This window comes from Lepidochelys kempii, chromosome 7, assembly GCF_965140285.1.
Source record: "Lepidochelys kempii isolate rLepKem1 chromosome 7, rLepKem1.hap1, whole genome shotgun sequence".
Taxonomy (NCBI): domain Eukaryota; kingdom Metazoa; phylum Chordata; order Testudines; family Cheloniidae; genus Lepidochelys; species Lepidochelys kempii.
Genome location: NC_136386.1, coordinates 14,761,631 through 14,782,717, shown reverse-complemented (window position 1 = coordinate 14,782,717; position 21,087 = coordinate 14,761,631). Strand labels below are relative to the sequence as shown.

The following is a 21,087-nucleotide window of genomic DNA, read 5'->3' as shown; positions in this document are numbered from 1 at the left end:
CGAGTCCAGGCTGCTGGGGGGCGGCGTGGGGCGGGGGATCCCCGGGAACCTGCAGCCCTGGCGGGAGAGAGCAGCTTCCCCCTGCGCGGGGCTGCTGCTGTTTGCTGCCCGCAGCGCGCCCGGGCAGGCGGCATGGACCTCCCCGGCCCGGCTGCCGGGAAGGGGCCCGGGCGGCCAGGCGCTCTGAGCGGGATCCTGGCGCCGGACCCGTTTTAACCCCGCCGCCGCCGGCAGCGCGAGGAAGGGCCCCGGCACCGGGCGGCCCGGCCGGCGGCTGCCGCCCCGCTGGGCGCTAGGGGTCGCTGTGGCGCGGCGGCGGGTCGGAGAGATTCCCCGGCGGCCTCCCAGGCTCCTCTGCGGGTAAACAGCGATGGCCGCCGAGGAAGGAGGCGGAGAGCCCGACAACAACATGGGGAATCACCTGCAGCTCCTACCCGGTAGTGGCCGCTGCCGCCGCCGCCCCGGGCCGGCTCCCTGCGCGGGGGGAGAGCGAGGGCGGGCTGGGCGAGGGGGGTGGAGAAGAGGAGCTCGGCTGGAGGGGGGCGCGAGGGGCAGGGCCCCGAGGGATGGGGGGGCGCGAGGGGCTGCGGCGGGGGGCAGGGCCCCGAGGGATGGGGGGCGCGAGGGGCTGCGGCGGGGGGCAGGGCCCCGAGGGATGGGGGGGCGCGAGGGGCTGCGGCGGGGGGCAGGGCCCCGTGGGATGGGGGGCGCGAGGGGCTGCGGCGGGGGGCAGGGCCCCGTGGGATGGGGGGCGCGAGGGGCTGCGGCGGGGGGCAGGGCCCCGTGGGATGGGGGGGCGCGAGGGGCTGCGGCGGGGGGCAGGGCCCCGAGGGATGGGGGGGCGCGAGGGGCTGCGGCGGGGGGCAGGGCCCCGAGGGATGGGGGGCGCGAGGGGCTGCGGCGGGGGGCAGGGCCCTGTGGGATGGGGGGCGCGAGGGGCTGCGGCGGGGGGCAGGGCCCCGTGGGATGGGGGGCACGAGGGGCAAGGGGCAGGGCCCCGTGGGATGGGGGGCGCGAGGGGCTGCGGCGGGGGGCAGGGCCCCGAGGGATGGGGGGCGCGAGGGGCTGCGGGGGAGGGCAGGGCCCTGTGGGATGCGGGGCAGGGAACTGTGGCATGAGGCTGTGGTGGGGGGTAGGGGCCTGTGGCATGAGGGAGCAGGGGGCTGCAATGGGGGGCAGGGGCCTGTGGGGGGGTGTCAGGAGCCTGTGGCACAGGGGGAAAGAGGAATATGGTGAGGGGGCAGGAGTCTGTGGCATGGCGGGGTATGGAGCTGCAATGAGGAGCAGGGGGCAGGAGACTGGCGCAGGGAGGGGAAGAATAAAGGGGGGTACTGTTTGTTTTGGGCCTCTGGAAATGCCACCAAGGTCCAGAAGCCTGGGACAACATTGTGGAATAGGGAGCGGGGCTAGGTAGTGGAATACTACGGCACTGGTATGGTGGGGAAGCAAGTGAGAGATCTAGGGAAGGGTCTTGGATTCCGGGAGCAGAGGAGGGAGAACTAGGAAGGGAACCTGAGGACTTAGGCAGTGGAGGAGGGATTGCTGTGTATTGGGCTCGGGATAGTATACAAATAATAATAATAATTAATGACAGGTTTCAGAGTAGCAGCCGTGTTAGTCTGTATTCGCAAAAAGAAAAGGAGGACTTGTGGCACCTTAGAGACTAACAAATTTATTTGAGCATAGGCTTTCGTGAGCTACAGCTCACTTCATCACTCAAATAAATTTGTTAGTCTCTAAGGTGCGACAAGTACTCCTTTTCTTTTTAATAATTAATCGAGGGACATGATATTAAAAGAGGTGTTTTTCAGTGGGGGACCAGGCATGATCAGATTAGGGGAAAGTGGGAGAGAACAGGTTCTTTGGTGGAGGGTGAGGTATGGAGGCAGGGAAGGAAGACAGGCTGTGTTAGGATGTGGTGTTTATGAATGCTTATGTACTGCCATCCCTCCTGCTTTCAGCGGTGCTCTGAATCTGCCTCCAGGAGAATAGCCCCAGCAGAGGGCTGCTCTTGAGCAGAAGAAGGAGCAGTGGCAGCATCTACTACTGTTTTCACTTCTGTTTGTGTGTATTGGAGAAGCTTAGACAGAAATGGGAGGCGTTCTCTGATTTTTTTTTTTTAATTGCTGCTCATGTAGTTGCAATCAGTATTTAAGCAGGGAGTAAGATATGCAGAGGAAACAATGTTTTACAAATGAAGCTGCAATCTTTAAGCCTTCATATGTCATGTACTTGTTTAGTATTGGCTTGCTGCTTGCTTACAGCAGGGACTGTGCAGAAGTTAAACATCAGCCAGGCAGCACAGAAGGGCAAAATAATTAAATATTCAATGTGTGTTAGAAGTTAGGAATGGAAACTTTATCTTTTAGATCAAGTCCATACCCACGTAAAAGGAGAATCGGATATTCAGTGTATGATTTATGTAAATCATAGGTATGATTTACAGAGGTGCTGAGCACTGATTCAAGGAGAACTGCAAGTACCTTTATCAATAGCTCAAGAGTTACTGTATTAGTTTGAAGTCCAAGAAGAAACTTTCAGTTTGAACACTGTAAATCCCACTAATAAGCAGGGAAGCTGGGATGGTCTGTGGTTAAAGCACTGAACTCAAGAGATCTAGAGTCATCATAGAATCATAGAATATCAGGGTTGGAAGGGACCTCAGGAGGTCATCTAGTCCAACCCCCTGCTCAAAGCAGGACCAATCCCCAATTAAATCATCCCAGCCAGGGCTTTGTCAAGCCTGACCTTAAAAACTTCTAAGGAAGGAGATTCCACCACCTCCCTAAGTAACGCATTCCAGTGTTTCACCACTATCCTAGTGAAAAAGTTTTTCCTAATATCAACCTAAATCTCCCCCACTGCAACTTGAGACCATTACTCCTTTTTCTGTCATCTGCTACCACTGAGAACAATCTAGAGCCATCCTCTTTGGAACTACCTTTCAGGTAGTTGAAAGCAGCTATCAAATCCCCCCTCATTCTTCTCTTCCGTAGACTAAACATCCCCAGTTCCCTCAGCCTCTCCTCATAAGTCATGTGTTCCAGTCCCCTAATCATTTTTCTTGCCCTCTGCTGGACTCTTTCCAATTTTTCCACATCCTTCTTGTAGTGTGGGGCCCAAAACTGGAGAGTCAATTCCTCCTCCTGCTACAGACTTCCTGTGTGACCTTGACCACTCAAGATAGGAATTTTAAAGCAGCCTAAGGGCTTGTCTACATGGGGTAATTTCCGAACATAAGGAAACCACTATAATTATACTGCTATAACTCCCCATGTGAGAAGAAAAGGAGTACTTGTGGCACCATGTGAGGACACACATTTTGGAATGAATGCCTTTCACCATGTTAAAAGAAAAGGAGTACTTGTGGCACCTCAGAGACTAACAAATTTATTTGAGCATAAGCTTTCGTAAGCTACAGCTCACTTCATCGGATGCATTCAGTGGAAAATACAGTGGGGAGATTTATATACACCGAGAACATGAAACAATGGGTGTTACCATACACACTGTAACGAAAGTGATCACTTAAGGTGAGCTATTACCAGCAGGAGAGTGGGGGGGGACCTTTTGTAGTGATAATCAAGGTGGGCCAGTTCCAGCAGTTGACAAGAACATCTGAGGAGCAGTGGGGGGGTGGGGGGCACAGTAAACATGTGGAAATAGTTTTACTTTGTGTAATGACCCATCCACTCCTAGTCTCTATTCAAGCCTAAGTTAAATTTGCAAATTTCCAGTTTGCAAATTAATTCCAATTCAGCTGTCTCTCATTGGAGTCTGTTTTTGAAGTTTTTTTGTTGAAGAATTGCAACTTTTAGGTCTGTAATCGAGTGACCGAAGAGATTGAAGTGTTCTCCAACTGGTTTTTGAATGTTATAATTCTTGACATCTGATTTGTGTCCATTCTTTTACATAGAGACTGTCCAGTTTGACCAATGTACATGGCAGAGGGGCATTGCTGGCACGTGATGGCATATATCACATTGGTGGATGTGCAGGTGAACGAGCCTCTGATAGCGTGGCTGCTGTGATTAGGCCCTATGATGGTGTCCCCTGAATAGATATGTGGACACAGTTGGCAACGGGCTTTGTTGCAAGGATAGGTTCCTGGGTTAGGGGTTCTGTTATGTGGTTGCTGGTGAGTACTTGCTTCAAGTTGTGGGGCTGTCTGTAAGCAAGGACTGACCTGTCTCCCAAGATCTGTGAAAGTGATGGGTCGTCCTTCAGAATCGGTTGTAGATCCTTGATGATGCGTTGGAGACGTTTTAGTCAACATTCTTGTCAACTGCTGGAAATGGCCCACCTTGATTATCACTACAAAAGGTGTGTCTTCTCCCTCTTCCCCCCCCCCCCCCCCGTTCTCCTGCTGGACCTTACCTGATCACTCGTGTTACAGTGTGTATGGTAACACCCATTGTTTCATGTTCTTCTGTGTATATAAATCTCCCCACTGCATGCATCCAATGAAGTGAGCTGTAGCTCACGAGCTTATGCTCAAATAAATTGGTTAGTCTCTAAGGTGCCACAAGTACTCCCTTTCTTTTTGTGGATACAGACTAACATGGCTGCTACTCTGAAACCTTTCACCATGTTAGTTTATGTTGATTTGGAAGTGGTATAAATTAATCTAGAGAAAGGCATTCCACATGGGGAGCCAGACTGATATAGTTATAATAGTAAATTTCCTATTGTGGATAAGCCCAGAGAATTAGGTGCTTAATTGTCATTTAAATTCAGTGAGTGGGGTGTCTTACTCCCTTAGACTCCTTTGAAAATGCCTGCCTTAATCTTTTCCCTGTACTTCCTTTTCCCAGCTATAAAATGAGGTACTTTCTTACCTCACAAAGGCATTGAGAGTAAATTCATTAATATTTGTGATTGATGAGATACGTTTGAGTACCTAGGCTGGTGATCTGCCTTCTACCAAGTAACTGTAAGGTCTCTCATATGGTTTGAATGTTATCTTGGGTGCTTGCCCTGGCTTTTAGTGTATTAAAACTATGCCAAGGTCACGTTTTACTTTCAACTGAAAAATTAAATAGTTTTTTAGGTAAGAGAAGGCAAGATGTGCTCTTTCTGCCTTCCCTCTCATTTTTTTGTGATAAAATTTTGTAGAAAAATAAAGACACTGATGCTCTTTCAATGTTCACATTGTGCTACTGCAGTAAAATGAGTCATCATTCCTCACAGGCTTCCAGGCTCGTTCGGCCAGCACACTGCAGTTGATATGTATTTTGGCAATGCTATGCAAAACTTTGCAGGGCACAACTGATTTTTAATCTACAAATGTTGCTTTCTAGTCTCTGTTTCAAACAAACAAAGCATCTCCTCCTTTTCTCCCTGCCTCTTTTATAATTAAAAAAAAAAAACCCCATTACTTAGTGATATAACTGAATGAGAGTTCATTTAAACCAGAATATCATCTTTAGATGGAAGGCATCAACTAGCAAAAATCTTTTGGGTATGAAGTTTTAAAAAAGGTGGGCCTATTGCTGACTTGAATACAATTGATTTTATAATATATACAAGACTTCTCCCTGGAGACAGTGGGAGACAACTCTAAGTAGAAATTAAATGTGTTAGACATCTTCCCAGTTATTGTTCAAAGTGTTTAGAGCTCCAAAATATAGTTAAAACAATATAGGAAATGAGATTAGGGGGTTGTCAGACCTGGTCATTTCCTATTAGTATGCATTCTGCACCTAGACTTGAGCCAGCATGTTAAAATATTCATATGAGAGGGAGAAATGTGATATGTGCAAGGTTCATAACACAGACAAATCAGATCATGTCCTCCTATGTGGAAAGTTATGTAAAATATATCTAGCACAACATTTTCAAATGTAATTTACTCTTGGAGGAATTCTGCACCAAAAAAAATGAAAATTTTGCACACAATGTTTTAAAATTATGCATATTTTATTTGTCAAAATAATGCAATATAGTCAGACCAGTTTCAATTATTTTTGGTTATTTATTTCAAAATACCTGCCAGTGAGTATGTCTGTAACAATACAGACAACAAAAAAAGATTCAGGAAATGTTTTTTGACCAATAGATTCCTTACTAGGCATATTAACACAGAACTCAGAGTAATAATTAATTTAAACTACAATACAGAACTGTATTTCCCGCACCCCTCAGAAGCAGTGCAAAGGCTTGGTGGAATCAAGGGTAATGGAGGAGCTGAGGGAGAGGGAAGTAAATTGCTGGGAAAGAGCCTGGGTGTGAATTTGGAGGGTTTTTGGGTGTGGGTGGGAAAAGTATGGAACAGGATTTTGGGGGTGGAGGGGCGGGATTGTAGGGAGCTTCCCCCATGCAGACCCTGGTTGACCCCTAAGCCTCTCCCATTCAGTCAGGCACATTTGCCCCATGTGTTCCTGCACCCCCAGATGTCCTTACATCCCCTGTCCACATGTGTCCCTCCACCCCCACTCAGACACCCACTCCCCATCCCCATGTGGCCCTGCACCCTTTCCCTGTCCCTATGTGTCTCTGTGCCCCACTCAGCCACCCTCTATACCCATGTAGCTCTGCACCCCCTCCCGTCACCATGTGGCCCTGCGCCTCCACTCCCATTCAGCCCCTGCTGCAGTCTGTCCTCCCCCACCAGCCCTTATAAGCCCCTGTCTGATCCCTCCCCAGCACCCCATGTTGTCAGTCTCCCCATAGCCTCTGTCTCCTGACCTGGCCTGACCGGTGCTGTAAAGAAGGCAGGCTCTTTCTCTTCTCTAGCTGGCTGGGAGCTGCTGCTGTGATCTGTCGCCACAGCGACCTCAGGTGGGCAAAAGGCAGAACTGTGGAAGTTATTTTCTGCTGGGAGCTGCTGCTGTTCTTGTGCCCCAGTGCCCTGTGGTAAGCAACAGGCGGAACTGCAGCAAAATTTCGGCAGAAGCTTTTTTCTGCATAAAAAATTAAAAGTATGCGTGGTTGATTAATTATGCACACATGCAGTAGCGCAGATTTCCCCCAGGAGTAGTAATTGTCCAGTGGAACATATAGAAAACTATCAACCAAGCACTTGGAAAAGCTTGCATCTGTGGCATTCACTTGTGATGGCTGAAGAGGAGAATTTGAGAAATGCCATGTTCAGTGTTTTGCAATCTGTTCAATATTTACCTTATGTTAAGATCATTTACAGACACATATCTTAAAAGACATACAGGGTGTCATGCATCATGAGAGTCCTGGAAAGGCTGTTGGTTTCTTTCCAATTGTGCCCCTTTACCTCTAGTTTTGAAAACAAATAGAGTCTTGGTAAGGGAAGGTTTATGTAGCCTACAGTTCCATTGCTGAGAATAGAATTGTTCATCCTGAGACACCTTGCTTTTATAAGTCTGACCTCTTATTGTGATTTCGAAATAAGATGCAGTTGCTGATCTTTGTCAATATTTGTGGTTTGTATTTGTTAATTGGTTTTGTTTTCTTTGTTTGTTTTAAAGAACATATCAATTATAAAGAAGAAAGCTGAGCAAGAAATATCTGTCATAACCCTTATATTAGGTCCTTTGTGTTATACAGTGTTGTGTTTCAAGATCTGAGTGATGTATTTCAGCACCATTACAATCGATTCACTACTCATCATTTATTGCTAGAATCCTGCAAATCTATTTTAGAACGCTTACATGAAAGCTAGGCATGACTATATCATGTAAAGGTCATTTTCATTTCTTCTGAAGAAAAAGTCTGAGTGTCATGCAACTAAAAGAGAAGTGTTGTGTAATTAGCTCATTGCATTATATGGATATAAACTAACAGTAGCCATTATGTAGTAAGTGGTCATGCCTAGAGTGATCACTAGTTGGCAGTTATTTATTACTTTGATTTTCTCCACTGTAGGCTCTTACATTTAATACAGTAGAAAAATATTTAAATTTTTAAACACGTTTTCTATGTAAGTGAAGTAGCTATTCTGAGCACCGAATCACTAAATACTTTTCTTATATAGGAGATGTATTTACTGCATATAAATTATGAAAGTGAAGGATTAAAAAGGACATTGCAAACTTAAAAGTCACACTTTTGTCTGAAAATATTTTCGAAGTAACATCTTATAATTACTGTAATGCAAGAGATTACTACTTTCCTCCAGTTTTACATGTTATTTACTGTTATATTTGACAGCAATTTCTAAAGAATCAGGTTAATTGCTTCCCTTCATAGTAACTTTAGTTTTGCTTGCTGATTTGTGTGGGTGTTTCACACAATGACGAGAGAGGTTAACAACAAAAAAAAACTTGGCCAGAAATATTGTCTGAGGGCTTCAAATGGGTGTAGTACTTGATATTTCTTTTAACTCATTTTGTGTAGATACTACTACTAACTTCTATTGTGCAATTGTCTAAATTTCAAAATACTATAAATGTAATAAAATAGCCTAGTTTTGTAGATCCCCTCAATTCATTTCCTTACATAATGAGAGTAAAAATTTGGAATTAAGGTAAAGTACTACTTTGTATTATAGTTGGACATCTTTGATGATAATATTGGTTCACGTAATAATTGCTGTGCCTTTTTCTGTTTGGCACCTTGAAAACATGTTACCCAGCACTTGACTGTTTCTGTGAAAATGTGATTCTGTGCAACAGCAGGAAAATAGTTTCCCATAAAAGTAAAACACATTTGTTTTCCACCAATTTATAAATATGAAGACTATTTGCCTACGGATGGATTATTCAAGGGATACTATGTATCCTCTTTTTCCTAATGCTTTGAGTTTTCGAGGCAGCTTAACACTTGTTGGATGATGTTTCTTCTTGACGTTCTGTTTCTCTGCTTGCTAGCAGAGAGTGAGGAAGATGATGACCTTGAAATGGAAGTTGAAGATCAAGATAGTAAAGAAGCTGAAAAGCCAAATATTAATTTTGACACCAGTCTGCCAACATCACATATGGTATGTGGTTTTTCTATGTGCCTTCCACAGCATCTTAAGCATCCTTGTGAAGAGGTTTTGATCCAGTTGTATGTAAATGTACAGGCTTGGATATAAATAAAGGCTCTGAATAGATGCAGTGGCATTCCTAGTGTTGTCAGATTACATAGATTATTCTTTCAAATATTATCCTAGAAATCCCTCCTTTTAGTTCTGGTAGTAATGGAATAGAGGCCGGAGGTACATATGACTAACTTGAACTTCTAGAAGAAACAAATGGTGGGTATTTAATTTAGCGCAGTTCCAGTTGGTGATCTCCATCATATACTTAGTGGATCAGGGATTATATCCTAAGAATTATGAAAGGCCGCAGTTGTCGCTCTTATTTTCAGCATAGAATCGAATGGCTACTTAAAGCCACCACCTTCTCACGTATAAGTGGGTCTTCCAGAGTAAGGTTGAGGCATTTTGACAAACCAGTAAGAGTAAGTGTTCACAGCTGTAGCTTCTGGTGTGCCAATTCTGTCTGAAAATAACAGACTTTACACATCCAGCGAAAGTATATCAGAGTCGCAGAACTAATTGAAAAATTTTCAGTTTAAGTATAGTTCAAAGTTTTTTTACATGCTAAAAAGGGCCAGGCATTTTAAAAAAAATCAAACAGTAAAAACTCAAGTTTTCACAAACTTGAATGGACATCATCTCTAGATAGCAAAATGCAAAATTATGTTTATTGTAAGGCCAGCAGAACAACCTGTAAAATATTCCTTTGACGTTAAAATGTTACAGGATTCCTGCACTGTTGTCCTTTATAGGTACTTGATCATGTAAATGTTAATTACTGAGTGTAGGGCTTTACTACCATGAATAGTCCCTAACTACCCTTTAGGCCTTGTCTAGACTAAGGAAAAAGGTGCTTTTAAAAAAGAAACATGTTAGCCAACTGATTTTAAATGTTACTTAGCATCTTGGTGCTGACTGTGTTTAATACCTTTAAAACATACTAACTGATTGTGGATGTCAGTAGTCTGGGGTTGACGAAAACCAGCGAAGTCTTTAAAGGTATTAAACCAGGTCTACATTAGGTGCTACATGAAGTTTAAAATCATAGCAGCTAACATGGTTTACACATATTATTCCTATCCCTTCCACTTGTCTTAGCATGTTACTAAATCCATGGGCGTTTTTGTAAATTAAGTGCAGTTTGCAGGTCAGAAGCTCCTTATGGAGTGCTTGCTGATGAGCTGCAAGGAACTGACTGATCATTTGGCAGTGGTTCTCTTGCTCATTTCTACCTGGTAAATCATTATATATTTTCCTAATATTACTTTGCCATTTAAGCAATTGGTATAGTTGCCACAGGAATGTTCCATGATCTCAAATGTAAGATGGGTATACATGATTGTGAGTGTGAGGGAAGGTGCCCTATTAATATTAAGATGCAGTCCACAAAGACCCCCTGTATTAGTACATTAGAACCAGTTTTTTCATAATCTTTATTCCTGCATTGTTCAATATTTTTAGAAACTTTGCAAATACTATTATGTTGTAATCTCCTCAGGCAAGACATTTGGTCTTGCTTTATACCTACTAAGTACCATAACTTCTTATAGCTCTCAAAAGTAATATGCTGTAATATTTATTTTTTGCTTTACAGTATTTGGGTTCTGATATGGAAGAGTTTCACGGGAGAACGGTGCATGATGACGACAGCTGTCAAGTGATTCCAGTGTTGCCCCATGTGGTGGTGATGTTGATTCCTGGACAAACCTTGCCTCTTCAGCTTTTTCGCCCTCAAGAGGTTAGCATGGTGCGGAATTTAATTCAGAAAGACAGAACCTTTGCTGTTCTTGCATACAGGTAAAATACTCAGTAGTTACTGATACTGTGAAGCTTATGTTTTATCACTGATTTCTTTGGGCAGAATATTAAAAACAGATGGCTGAAACACTTCTGCAATATATTACATGCTTTAATGGCTTATAGAGTTGTGTGTTAGAAACCAAGTTTGCCTAATTATGTAAAGATTTAATTAGTTTGTTTCATGACATCATCACAAACATAATCCCCTTTGAAATAGGGGGCGAAATACATTTTGGGGGTTTTTTATGTGACTGTTTTATTGATTTCATTAGATGTTTGAATGCAGTGCCCTCTTTGCTTAAAATAAAAAGTCTCAGGGTCTGGAACATAAGGACACAAACCAGAGGTTAGCTTCTTATTTTCTAGAACTTTCTTTATTTAAAAGTGTGTTTTGCCTGTGTAATCAAAAGAATGTATTTCTGATTCTCTTTTCCCCAAATTAAATACTGCATAACTTATATGTAACATACTTAGACACATGATTCAAATAGAGCTACAACAAATGAGGAGATATTGGAGCTACTGTATAGGTGGGTGGGTGTGGGTGTGTAAAAGAGAGAAAGAAGCTTACTGTGACTGCCAAGATGTCAGGCTTTTCTCACTGCTTTGGTTTTTAGCTGTCCCTTGTCTTTTTTTCCCCCTCACTCCTAACTGGCTCCTCATCAGTTTCTCCCTTGTTTCCCCCTTCCCCTGTCATAGGGTGTACTCTGAAGACATGCTCTCCTTGCCATTTGCCCCACCTCCATTTGAGAGCTGAGGGAGTCCCCATGAGACCTAGTTAAAACAGTCAAATTGCAATCACTCCTCCTTCCTTCCCTCTTTCACCCCCACCTGCACCAGCCAAAGAGATGTTCCACAAGGGAGTAGAAAGGAGTAGAAGTATGGTTTGCTTTCTGTGCAGTAGCTGATGTGGGGAGAAGCCACTGCAGCCCCTCAATATCTAAAGGTCTTCTCCAACTCCAGCCATCTTGGTCAGATCTTGGGAGTGTTAACCAAGGTTCCTCACTTCAGAATCAAGTCCTTCTTTCTCTTCCACCGTGTGGTATCCCTGCCTAGAGATTGCCCAGACTGGTTAAGAATGTGCAGGTTTTCCCCCCAATCCACTAGAGATGTTACTAGATCATACTGGGGGCAAGAGAAGCTATTTTCAGAACCATACAGTCTTAAGAATTTGTTAGTATGTTCATTAGCAAAAATTTAAACACAAAATTGTTTGTTTTCTTACCATTATGTCATGGAGGAATCATTCTCACAGATCAGCTGTGTGCTGAGTCTGAAGGAGTTTTTGCTAAGTAATTTTTGAATCATCGGTAAACATACAGTTAACAAAAACAGACTTTATTTTTTCAAATGTAAACAAATATTGCTTCCCCTTTGTAATAATTCAGATAGTTGAAGATATTTTCCTCCTCAAAGTTAAGACCAAACAAAACAACTTTAGGCTAAGACAAAGCATGGATAATTTCAGCCGTAAAGGAGACTTTTTCAGAAAGTGATGAATGAGTGAAAAATGGAAGTGTGAGGGTTAAGTTGAGTGAACACTGTAACCTGTATGGTAGGTAATGTGTATCTTATGCTCTTTTTTAGCAATATACGTGAAAGGGAAGCACATTTTGGAACAACAGCTGAAATATATGCCTACCGAGAAGAACAGGAGTTTGGAATTGAAACAGTCAAAGTGAAAGCAGTAGGAAGACAGAGGTTCAAGGTGCTTGAAATAAGAACTCAGTCAGATGGGTAAGAAAGTAGATAATATATGCATGTCTGTGTTCAGCAAAACTAGTGACTTCCAGCACTTTTTATAATTGGTTGGTAAAATATGACTCTGAAGAAATTTTCCCTCTGAAGAAAATTTGCTCTTCCCAATGCAACACTTTTAACTGTAGTGCTGGGGAATCATGCCTCTCAGGGTCACTGAACTGATCAGTCATTATGGATCAGGCTTTATTTTTAAGGTTGCCTGACGCTGCCTGTTATAAGACCCTGTTTTCAGTAGACTAGAACTTTACAAAATGTTTACCACAAAATGATTCATCCATTTTCTGAAATGAGGCTAAGGAAAATTATATTGATTTGCTGTGTTAACATTTTTTGGCAACTTCTTCTTTTAAAAGATTTACTCACCGCTGCTTTGGAACAAGGACTTGAAATTTGGCCAAGGGCATGGCCTTTGTGTCAGGAATGTGCTTTTTGTCATCCCCATGAAAACAGATTTGGTCAAGTTATGAGCCCTTGCAAAATCGCAGTTCTCACTTGTTCAGTAGCAATTTCTTAGATTGTAGCAGCTAAATTCCATCTCTGCACATATCTCCATTGTGCACATAAGTTATAAAATAGTATGTGATAATGTCATTATAGACTATTTCTTCCAGAGGACCCCTGCCTTTTTTAATGCAGAGAATGGGCCTGCGTTGAGGTGAATCAGGGTTGTATAGTGAAGGAGACTGTTGCCTGTAGCACCTCTGCTTTGTGGCAGATGTTTGAAGGTTTATAGTGAATGAGGCAGGGGATTTCAGGAAGAAAAAGAATGATATCATGATTAAGTCAGCTGAGTGTTGCCCTGGAGAATTGGTTTCTATCCCTGCCTCTGACGGAGTTTGTGTGATGTTCCTCAAGTCACTTAAACCAAACTTGGTTACTAATTGTGAGTTCCTCATTGTCCTCCTGACTAAGTTTCTGGGGTCTGATTTGAAGAAGGTGCTAAGGACTCTTAGCTACAACTGATGTTAATGGGGGCTCATGCTTTGAACATATGAAGTGCTATGTAATGGTAAATACTCAGGAAAAAAAAAATCAGGTCCGAGGCATCTCAAATGGGGTACCCAAAAATTAGTGGATACTGTTGACCTTAATCTCTGTGTCTCAGTTTCTCTATCTGTAAAATGTTGATGATGATATGCCTTCATCTCCCACAGGTATTGAGGAAATAGATTCATTAATGTTTATGAAGAACTTAGACACTATAATGATGAACACCATAGAAAAGCCAATGAGGAAGTTTAATTCTGTCTTCAGAGCAGGGAGGAATTAGTGTGCAATAAATAAGGCCTGGGGCTACTCGTTGAACAGTGAGGAGAAAATAAAATGTTGAATAGCTGCTCAATAAGTGAGCACATCCATCCTGTGCACTGAATTAGGCAGAGGTCCTGTGGAAAGAGTACTACAGGTGAATCGCATCATACGTGCATTTAACTTACGCTAATTCAACTATACGCACTTGGCAAAAAAAAAAGAAAAATAACAACATACCTGTAAATAGTGCGGGCAGTTCCGCCCACCATTCCACTCAATGAGCGTATGCCCCGGAGTGAGCGAGAGATGGGAGACGTGAATCTGCTGTTCCCTCAGTCAGTCTCAGTTCCTGCGTGCCTCTTGTAGTGTGAGCATTTTGCCGCACTGAGTGTGATTCTCATGTTTAAAGATACTCTATATATTTTTCGTACAACATGGCCTCTAAATGCAAGCCAACTACTTCATCTGGTGCTCAACTGAAGAAACAGTGATCTGCTCCAACACTGGAGGAAAAACTGGCTGTGTTGGACTTATTGAGAGACAGTATGTCGGTCTCCAATGTGGTGTGTAAATATGGCTGCAGCGAATCTAGCATCCGTGCCATCAAGATTTGAGAGAGAGAATTTGTCAAGCCATGGCAAAAAGTGTTCCAATAACTGCTAAGGTGACGAGCCAGGTACGTGATAAGACTTCAGTGAAGACTGAAAAGGCATTAAACTTATGGCTGGAGGACATGAACCGTAAACGTGTGCCTATCGATGGCAACACGTTGTGAGAAAAGGCTCTTAGCCCCTATGCGCTGTTCAAACTTCCCGCAGAAGAGGGACAACCTTCTGATGAGAAGGAATTAAAAGCCAGCCAAGGTTGGCTTAACAGTTTTAGGAACCGCTTCAACCTCAAAAATGTGCAGGCTACTGGTGAAGCTGCATCTGCCAATGAAGAGGCAGCAAAAGCCTACCCCACACAATTAAAGAAAATCATAGAAGAAAAGGGCTATCTTCTGGAACAAGTTTTTAATGCTGACGAGACTGGGCTCTTCTGGAAAAAAAATGCCCAACCGCACTTACATTTCGAAATCAGAAAGACAAGCCCCTGGCTTCAAAGCAGCTAAACGCCGCGTGACTGTGTTGTTTTGTGGCACTGCAGCTGGGCATTTAATAAAGCCAGGCTTGCTCTACAGGGCTGCAAATCCCCGTGCCCTACAAGGCAAGAACAAAAATCTCCTGCCTGTGTTCTGGCAATCAAATAAAAAGGCTTGGGTGACGGCAGCATTATTTCTGGATTGGTTCCACAAGTATTTCATTCCAGAGGTCAAGCGGTACCTCGAAGAGAAAGGACTTGACTTTAAAGTGTTGTTGATCATAAACAGTGCTCCTGGCCACCCTGCAGCACTCCGGTTTGCGCATAATGATGTTGAAGTAGTCCTTCTCCTGCCCAATACTACCTCCATCCTCCAACCTCTCGACCGAGGCATGATTCGCCGTTTCAAGGCCACATACATGAGGCTTACGTTCTCACGGATACGTAGCGCAATGGATGCTGATCACAATCTTAATGTGAGAGTGTTGGACGTCCTTCAACATTGCCAATTGCATCATTTTTATTAAACAGGCAATGGATGCAATCAAGCCTGAAACAGTCAATGCATGTTGGCGAAACCTATGGAAAGAATATGTGAATGATTTTAAGGGTTTCCCGACCATTGACACAAAGAAGTGAAATGCATTGTTCAGGTGGCCAGGCAAGTTGGTGGTGATTGCTTCGTCGACATCCTTGAGGAAGAAATTGAAGAATTAATTGAGAGCCATAGAGAAATATTGACTAATGAAGAGTTAGAGGAACTGATAAAATCATCTGCAGAAGATAATGATAATGAACAGGAAGAGCCAGCAAGTTGGAATCTTCAAAAATTTGCTGAAGTGTGCCAAGCAGCGAAACATTTAAATGATTTAATTTCTGAATACGATCCCTCTATGGAACGAAGCCTCAAAATCACACGTCGTATTACAGACAATTTGAGACGGTATCAAGAAATGTTTGAGCAGCTCAAGAGACAACAGCAACAGTTGCCGATCACCATGTTTTTCAAGGAAAAACAACCAGCAGCAGATGAGCCTACGCAATCAACTTCTCGAGCTGAACCAGAGCCAACCATTTCATCTACAGCTTGCTCTCCGTCACCTCCGTCTCCTGGATCGACATCAAGCCCTGACAACCCCTCTGTAATTACCCCTTGTAATTAAAAATACAGTATTGTAAAATTATATTTTGCATATGTACTCTTTATTATACACGGTACATTACTGTTTACATTATACATTTATACATACTACTGTACAGGTTGTATACACAAAACCATGTACAGTATACTGTACTTTATGGGCGATTTAAGAGATTTTCAAGGGTAATTTTGACTATACGTGATTTTCACCTTGCACACTGACTTTAGAACCAAACCCCCGCTTAAGATGCTACTCCACTGTATGTGATCATGTAATTAAAGACTGTATCACATACTCACAAGAAAAATTAAAATTGCACAGGCAACCTTCATTCTGGCATTTCCTAACTTTTGAGTGCTTGACTTTGCAACCTCAATGTTGATTTAATGTTGTTTCTTATGTATCTACATACTTTTTCTAATAATTTTTGCTTTTTCTCATTTGCATTTTAAATGTTTTTAAAATTTTGTGCTAACCGTTCTAATTGAGAATTTAAAATTCTCAGACATATGATTTTTGAAATGGTGGGGTTGTTTTTCTGGCCAGTAACTCTGCAAAATCACATCTCTGGCACGTTGGCTAATATACCTTTATCAAAAACAAACATTCTCCATTCAGAATTTACTGATCGGTTTTGTTTCACTCCGATAGCAGTGCAGAGCCAACACAGCCAACATGAGTGAAAAGTAGTAAAAAGTTGTTTTTAGCATTAAAGTAAGCCCATATTATTTGGCATGTTCACAGGGCTCAGATTGGTTGAGTAAGAAGGTGCTATATTTATAGTGATCTTTTTTTAAACAATAGCTGTGCTTTAAGTTAGGGACACATGGCTTAAACTCCCGCATAGATTTCCACCACAACTTTAACAACCACTACTGTCCATTAAATTCTCTCTGGAACACTCCCACACTAGCATCAACTTCCTGGACACCACAGTCAGCTTTAACAATGGAACCCTACAAACAACCAGATACAAGAAACCCATGGATCACCACACCTACCATCATAGATCCACCCCAAACACACCAGGAAATCTGTTATCTACAGCCAGGCATTCAGATACCACAGATTATGCTCAGAGGAGAAAGTCCGGGACATGCACCTTAACACACTAAAACCGCCCTCACCAAAGGACACTCCACCAGATAAGTAGATTGCATCGTAGAACGGCCCACCCAAATACCCTGAGAGAACCTGCTTGAATACAGAAATAAAACCCTCTCTGACCGCACACCCCTAGGTGTCACCTACCACCAGACACTGGAACCCATACCATACAGGGTATCATCAAACAGTTACAACCCATACTTGATGGGAACCCCATCCTGAAAGGAATCATTCCTGAACTTCCATTTCTGGCCTTCAAACAATCCTCAGCTTCTCTAAGCTCATCAACAGAAGCAAGCTCCCCACAGAGCAGGACACAGTAACTCAAAGCGGCATCAGACCCTGCCAGAACAACAGATGCAAAACCTGCAGACATATCTCCACTGCTCAGTGATCAATACCAGTTGACTCTGGTTCTGGCCTCCAGGTGTCCATGGAGTCCAGTGCTGATGAGGGAGATGCTAGTATCAACTGTTCCACCTCGGTGGTGAATCTGGCAGGTACATACCTCCTCTGCCTTTTGGTCCAGGACTCTGTCAGGGCCGTGTCAACAATAGCCCTGGAGATTGAATGAGCCGCTGTTAGCACCGCACCCCAGTGTTCCCCTTCCACAGGTTGTGGAAGCAGGGCCAGTACAGGTATCGGTACAGGGGGCCTTGGTACCGCTTAAGTTGGCACCACAAATGCTACCATGGTGACTTTCACCACCCTCCATGTCGGTACTGTCAGACATTGTGGTACCACTGTTCACGTCAGGACCGACACCGGTATGCTTGATACTAATAGTACCACTTCCGTTGGCAGCATTGCTTCGTTCTGGGTGACGGATGAGTCAGACAGGGTACTCACTGCCTCTGGTCTCCGTTCATCCTTATCTCTGGGATCTGCAGGCTCCTCTGCATCTGAGTCGGGGTCATCATCCTCCCTCTCTCCAGTGTCTGACCTGCATTGAGGGCAGTTGATGGAGCATTATGGGTACTAGGATTGGTGCCCATCTTGCAATCGGGATGGAGGTGCCTGGCTGAAAGTGCATTAGGCAGTGATATTGGCATTTCATCTCCCTGTTCAGGGAAGATCAGTCCTCTCCAATGCCATGGGAACAAGATTCTTAAAAGGGATCCTTTGTCTACATCCTCTTATCCAAGAGCGTGTTCCCCTGTGGGACCTAAACACAGTCCTAACAGGTCTGATGGGTCCTTCTTTCGAGCCCCTAGCATCTTGTCCCTTTCCACTCTTGTGTCAGAAAATGACTTTTCTGGTAGCAATAAAATCCACAAAGGAGACTGTAAGTTGCAGGCTCCAATGGAAGATCCTTTTTATGCACAATTCTCCAAAGACCAGGTGACTTTATGACCACACCCAATTCTTTTGTCTAAAGTGGTTTCTCAGTTTCATTTGAGCTAGTCAGTATATTTACCTGTTTTTTGTTTTTGTTGTTTTTTGGGGGTTTTTTTCCTAAACTGCATTCAGCTCCAGAGGAGCAGTGTCTCCATACCTTAGATGTCAGGCAATGTTTAGCCTTTTATCTGGACAGGACTAAACCATTTCCTGCTTTGCATCATTAATTTGTGTCATATGCAGACCACATGAGGGTTCAAGCAGTATCTTCGCAGACTATCTCCAAATGGATAACATCCTGCATCAAGATGGCATACGTCTCCTCAGTGGGTGGGAGCTCATCCTATGAGGATTCAAGCAATGTCCATAGCGTTCCTCAGTGACATTTCCATATTGGACATATGCAAGGGTGCAATGTGATCATTGATACATTCGTTCATGAACCATTACCCCATAACCTCATATTTCACAGCGGATGCAAGCTTTGGTAGTGAGGTCTGAGTTTAGGTAGACTCTGAGCCCTGCCTGCTGCAGCTGGGGGCATGACACTTCTGCTTGTTGTCACCTAATTGGAATACACAGCCGCATCTACTCAAAGAAGAAACAGGTATTTGTTGTAACTGTGGATCTTACAGACATGATGCAGACTCTATTTCACGACCCACCCTGCATCCCCTCTGCATCGGAGTCTCATTTCTGGGCATTCAGTGTGAAATTACTCCGTTGGCGCCTCCTTCTCCATTGCATCAAACACTAACTTCTGTTCCTTTACTTCACCAGTTCAGTTTAGCTTTCCCAGAACTTAATCCATTTCTTATCTTATCTCACTGCTTTGTGATCCATCTCCTTCACTCCACCAATCATGTCAGCCTTTACCAGCTTGTCATTTCTCCCACAATCACTTCTCACCTTCTTCCATGCTGTCCATTATGCATTAAACACTATTCCCTAATCAATTTTCAAGGAAGTTCTCTGTCCTCTATTATGATGCCTATGGTAAACTGCGTAATGATATTGGCTAGGTTGGCTAAGACCTCTTGTCTGCTTATTTAAAAAAAAAAAAAAAATTAGACACTTCTAAATTGTACACTCAGTTGAGAATATATGTAATGTCCGTATTCCACCTGCTGTAACCCATGTATTTCTCCTCCTATCAGGGATGCTGGAACAATTTGTATAGTAGGGGCGCTGAGAGCCATTGAACCAAACTGTAAACCCTGTGTACAGTGAAGACCACTTCAACCGGGTAGAATTAGTGGGGGAAGCAAAAGTGGATGGGAATCTGGGAGGCAGTGACCATGAGTTGGTTGAGTTCAGGATCCTGACGCAGGGAACAAAGGTAAGCAGCAGGATACGGACCCTGGACTTCAGGAAAGCAGACTTCGACTCCCTCAGGGAACGGATGGCCAGGATCCCCTGGGGGACTAACTTGAAGGGGAAAGGAGTCCAGGAGAGCTGGCTGTATTTCAAGGAATCCCTGTTGAGGTTACAGGGACAAACCATCCCGATGAGTCGAAAGAATAGTAAATATGGCAGGCGACCAACTTGGCTTAATGGTGAAATCCTAGCGGATCTTAAACATAAAAAAGAAGCTTACAAGAAGTGGAAGGTTGGACATATGACCAGGGAAGAGTATAAAAATATTGCTCGGGCATGTAGGAATGTTATCAGGAGGGCCAAATCGCACCTGGAGCTGCAGCTAGCCAGAGATGTCAAGAGTAACAAGAAGGGTTTCTTCAGGTATGTTGGTAACAAGAAGAAAGCCAAGGAATGTGTGGGCCCCTTACTGAATGAGGGAGGCAACCTAGTGACAGAGGATGTGGAAAAAGCTAATGTACTCAATGCTTTTTTTGCCTCTGTTTTCACTAACAAGGTCAGCTCCCAGACTGCTGCGCTGGGCATCACAAAATGCGGAAGAGATGGCCAGCCCTCTGTGGAGATAGAGGCGGTTAGGGACTATTTAGAAAAGCTGGACGTGCACAAGTCCATGGGGCCGGACGAGTTGCATCCGAGAGTGCTGAAGGAATTGGCGGCTGTGATTGCAGAGCCACTGGCCATTATCTTTGAAAACTCGTGGCGAACCGGGGAAGTCCCGGATGACTGGAAAAAGGCTAATGTAGTGCCAATCTTTAAAAAAGGGAAGAAGGAAGATCCTGGGAACTACAGGCCAGTCAGCCTCACCTCAGTCCCTGGAAAAATCATGGAGCAGGTCCTCAAAGAATCAATCCTGAAGCACTTGCATGAGAGGAAAGTGATCAGGAACAGCCAGCATGGATTCACCAAGGGAAGGTCATGCCTGACTAATCTAATCGCCTTTTATGATGAGATTACTGGTTCTGTGGATGAAGGGAAAGCAGTGGATGTATTGTTTCTTGACTTTAGCAAAGCTTTTGACACGGTCTCCCATAGTATTCTTGTCAGCAAGTTAAGGAAGTATGGGCTGGATGAATGCACTATAAGGTGGGTAGAAAGCTGGCTAAATTGTCGGGCTCAACGGGTAGTGATCAATGGCTCCATGTCTAGTTGGCAGCCGGTATCAAGTGGAGTGCCCCAAGGGTCGGTCCTGGGGCCGGTTTTATTCAATATCTTCATAAATGATCTGGAGGATGGTGTGGATTGCACTCTCAGCAAATTTGCGGATGATACTAAACTGGGAGGAGTGGTAGATACGCT

The 21,087-nt window shown here is 43.9% G+C and overlaps 1 protein-coding gene across 3 annotated transcripts in view; it reads left to right on the top strand.

Moving 5' to 3' along the window:
- The first annotated feature begins 304 nt into the window (after nucleotides 1-304).
- Nucleotides 305-21,087, top strand: part of CRBN (cereblon) — a 49,478-nt gene continuing 28,695 nt past the window's right edge. Inside the window, exons 1-5 of one of the 3 annotated variants that reach the window (XM_073351162.2) lie at nucleotides 357-437; nucleotides 6,736-6,855; nucleotides 8,784-8,893; nucleotides 10,530-10,732; nucleotides 12,323-12,472. In XM_073351162.2, the coding sequence (XP_073207263.1) occupies nucleotides 8,813-8,893; nucleotides 10,530-10,732; nucleotides 12,323-12,472 (434 nt within the window). In that variant the 5' untranslated portion in view covers nucleotides 357-437; nucleotides 6,736-6,855; nucleotides 8,784-8,812. Of the gene's footprint in view, nucleotides 438-6,735; nucleotides 6,856-8,783; nucleotides 8,894-10,529; nucleotides 10,733-12,322; nucleotides 12,473-21,087 lie in introns of all 3 variants that reach the window. The other 2 variants (XM_073351161.2, XM_073351160.2) reach the window with 2 other exon arrangements.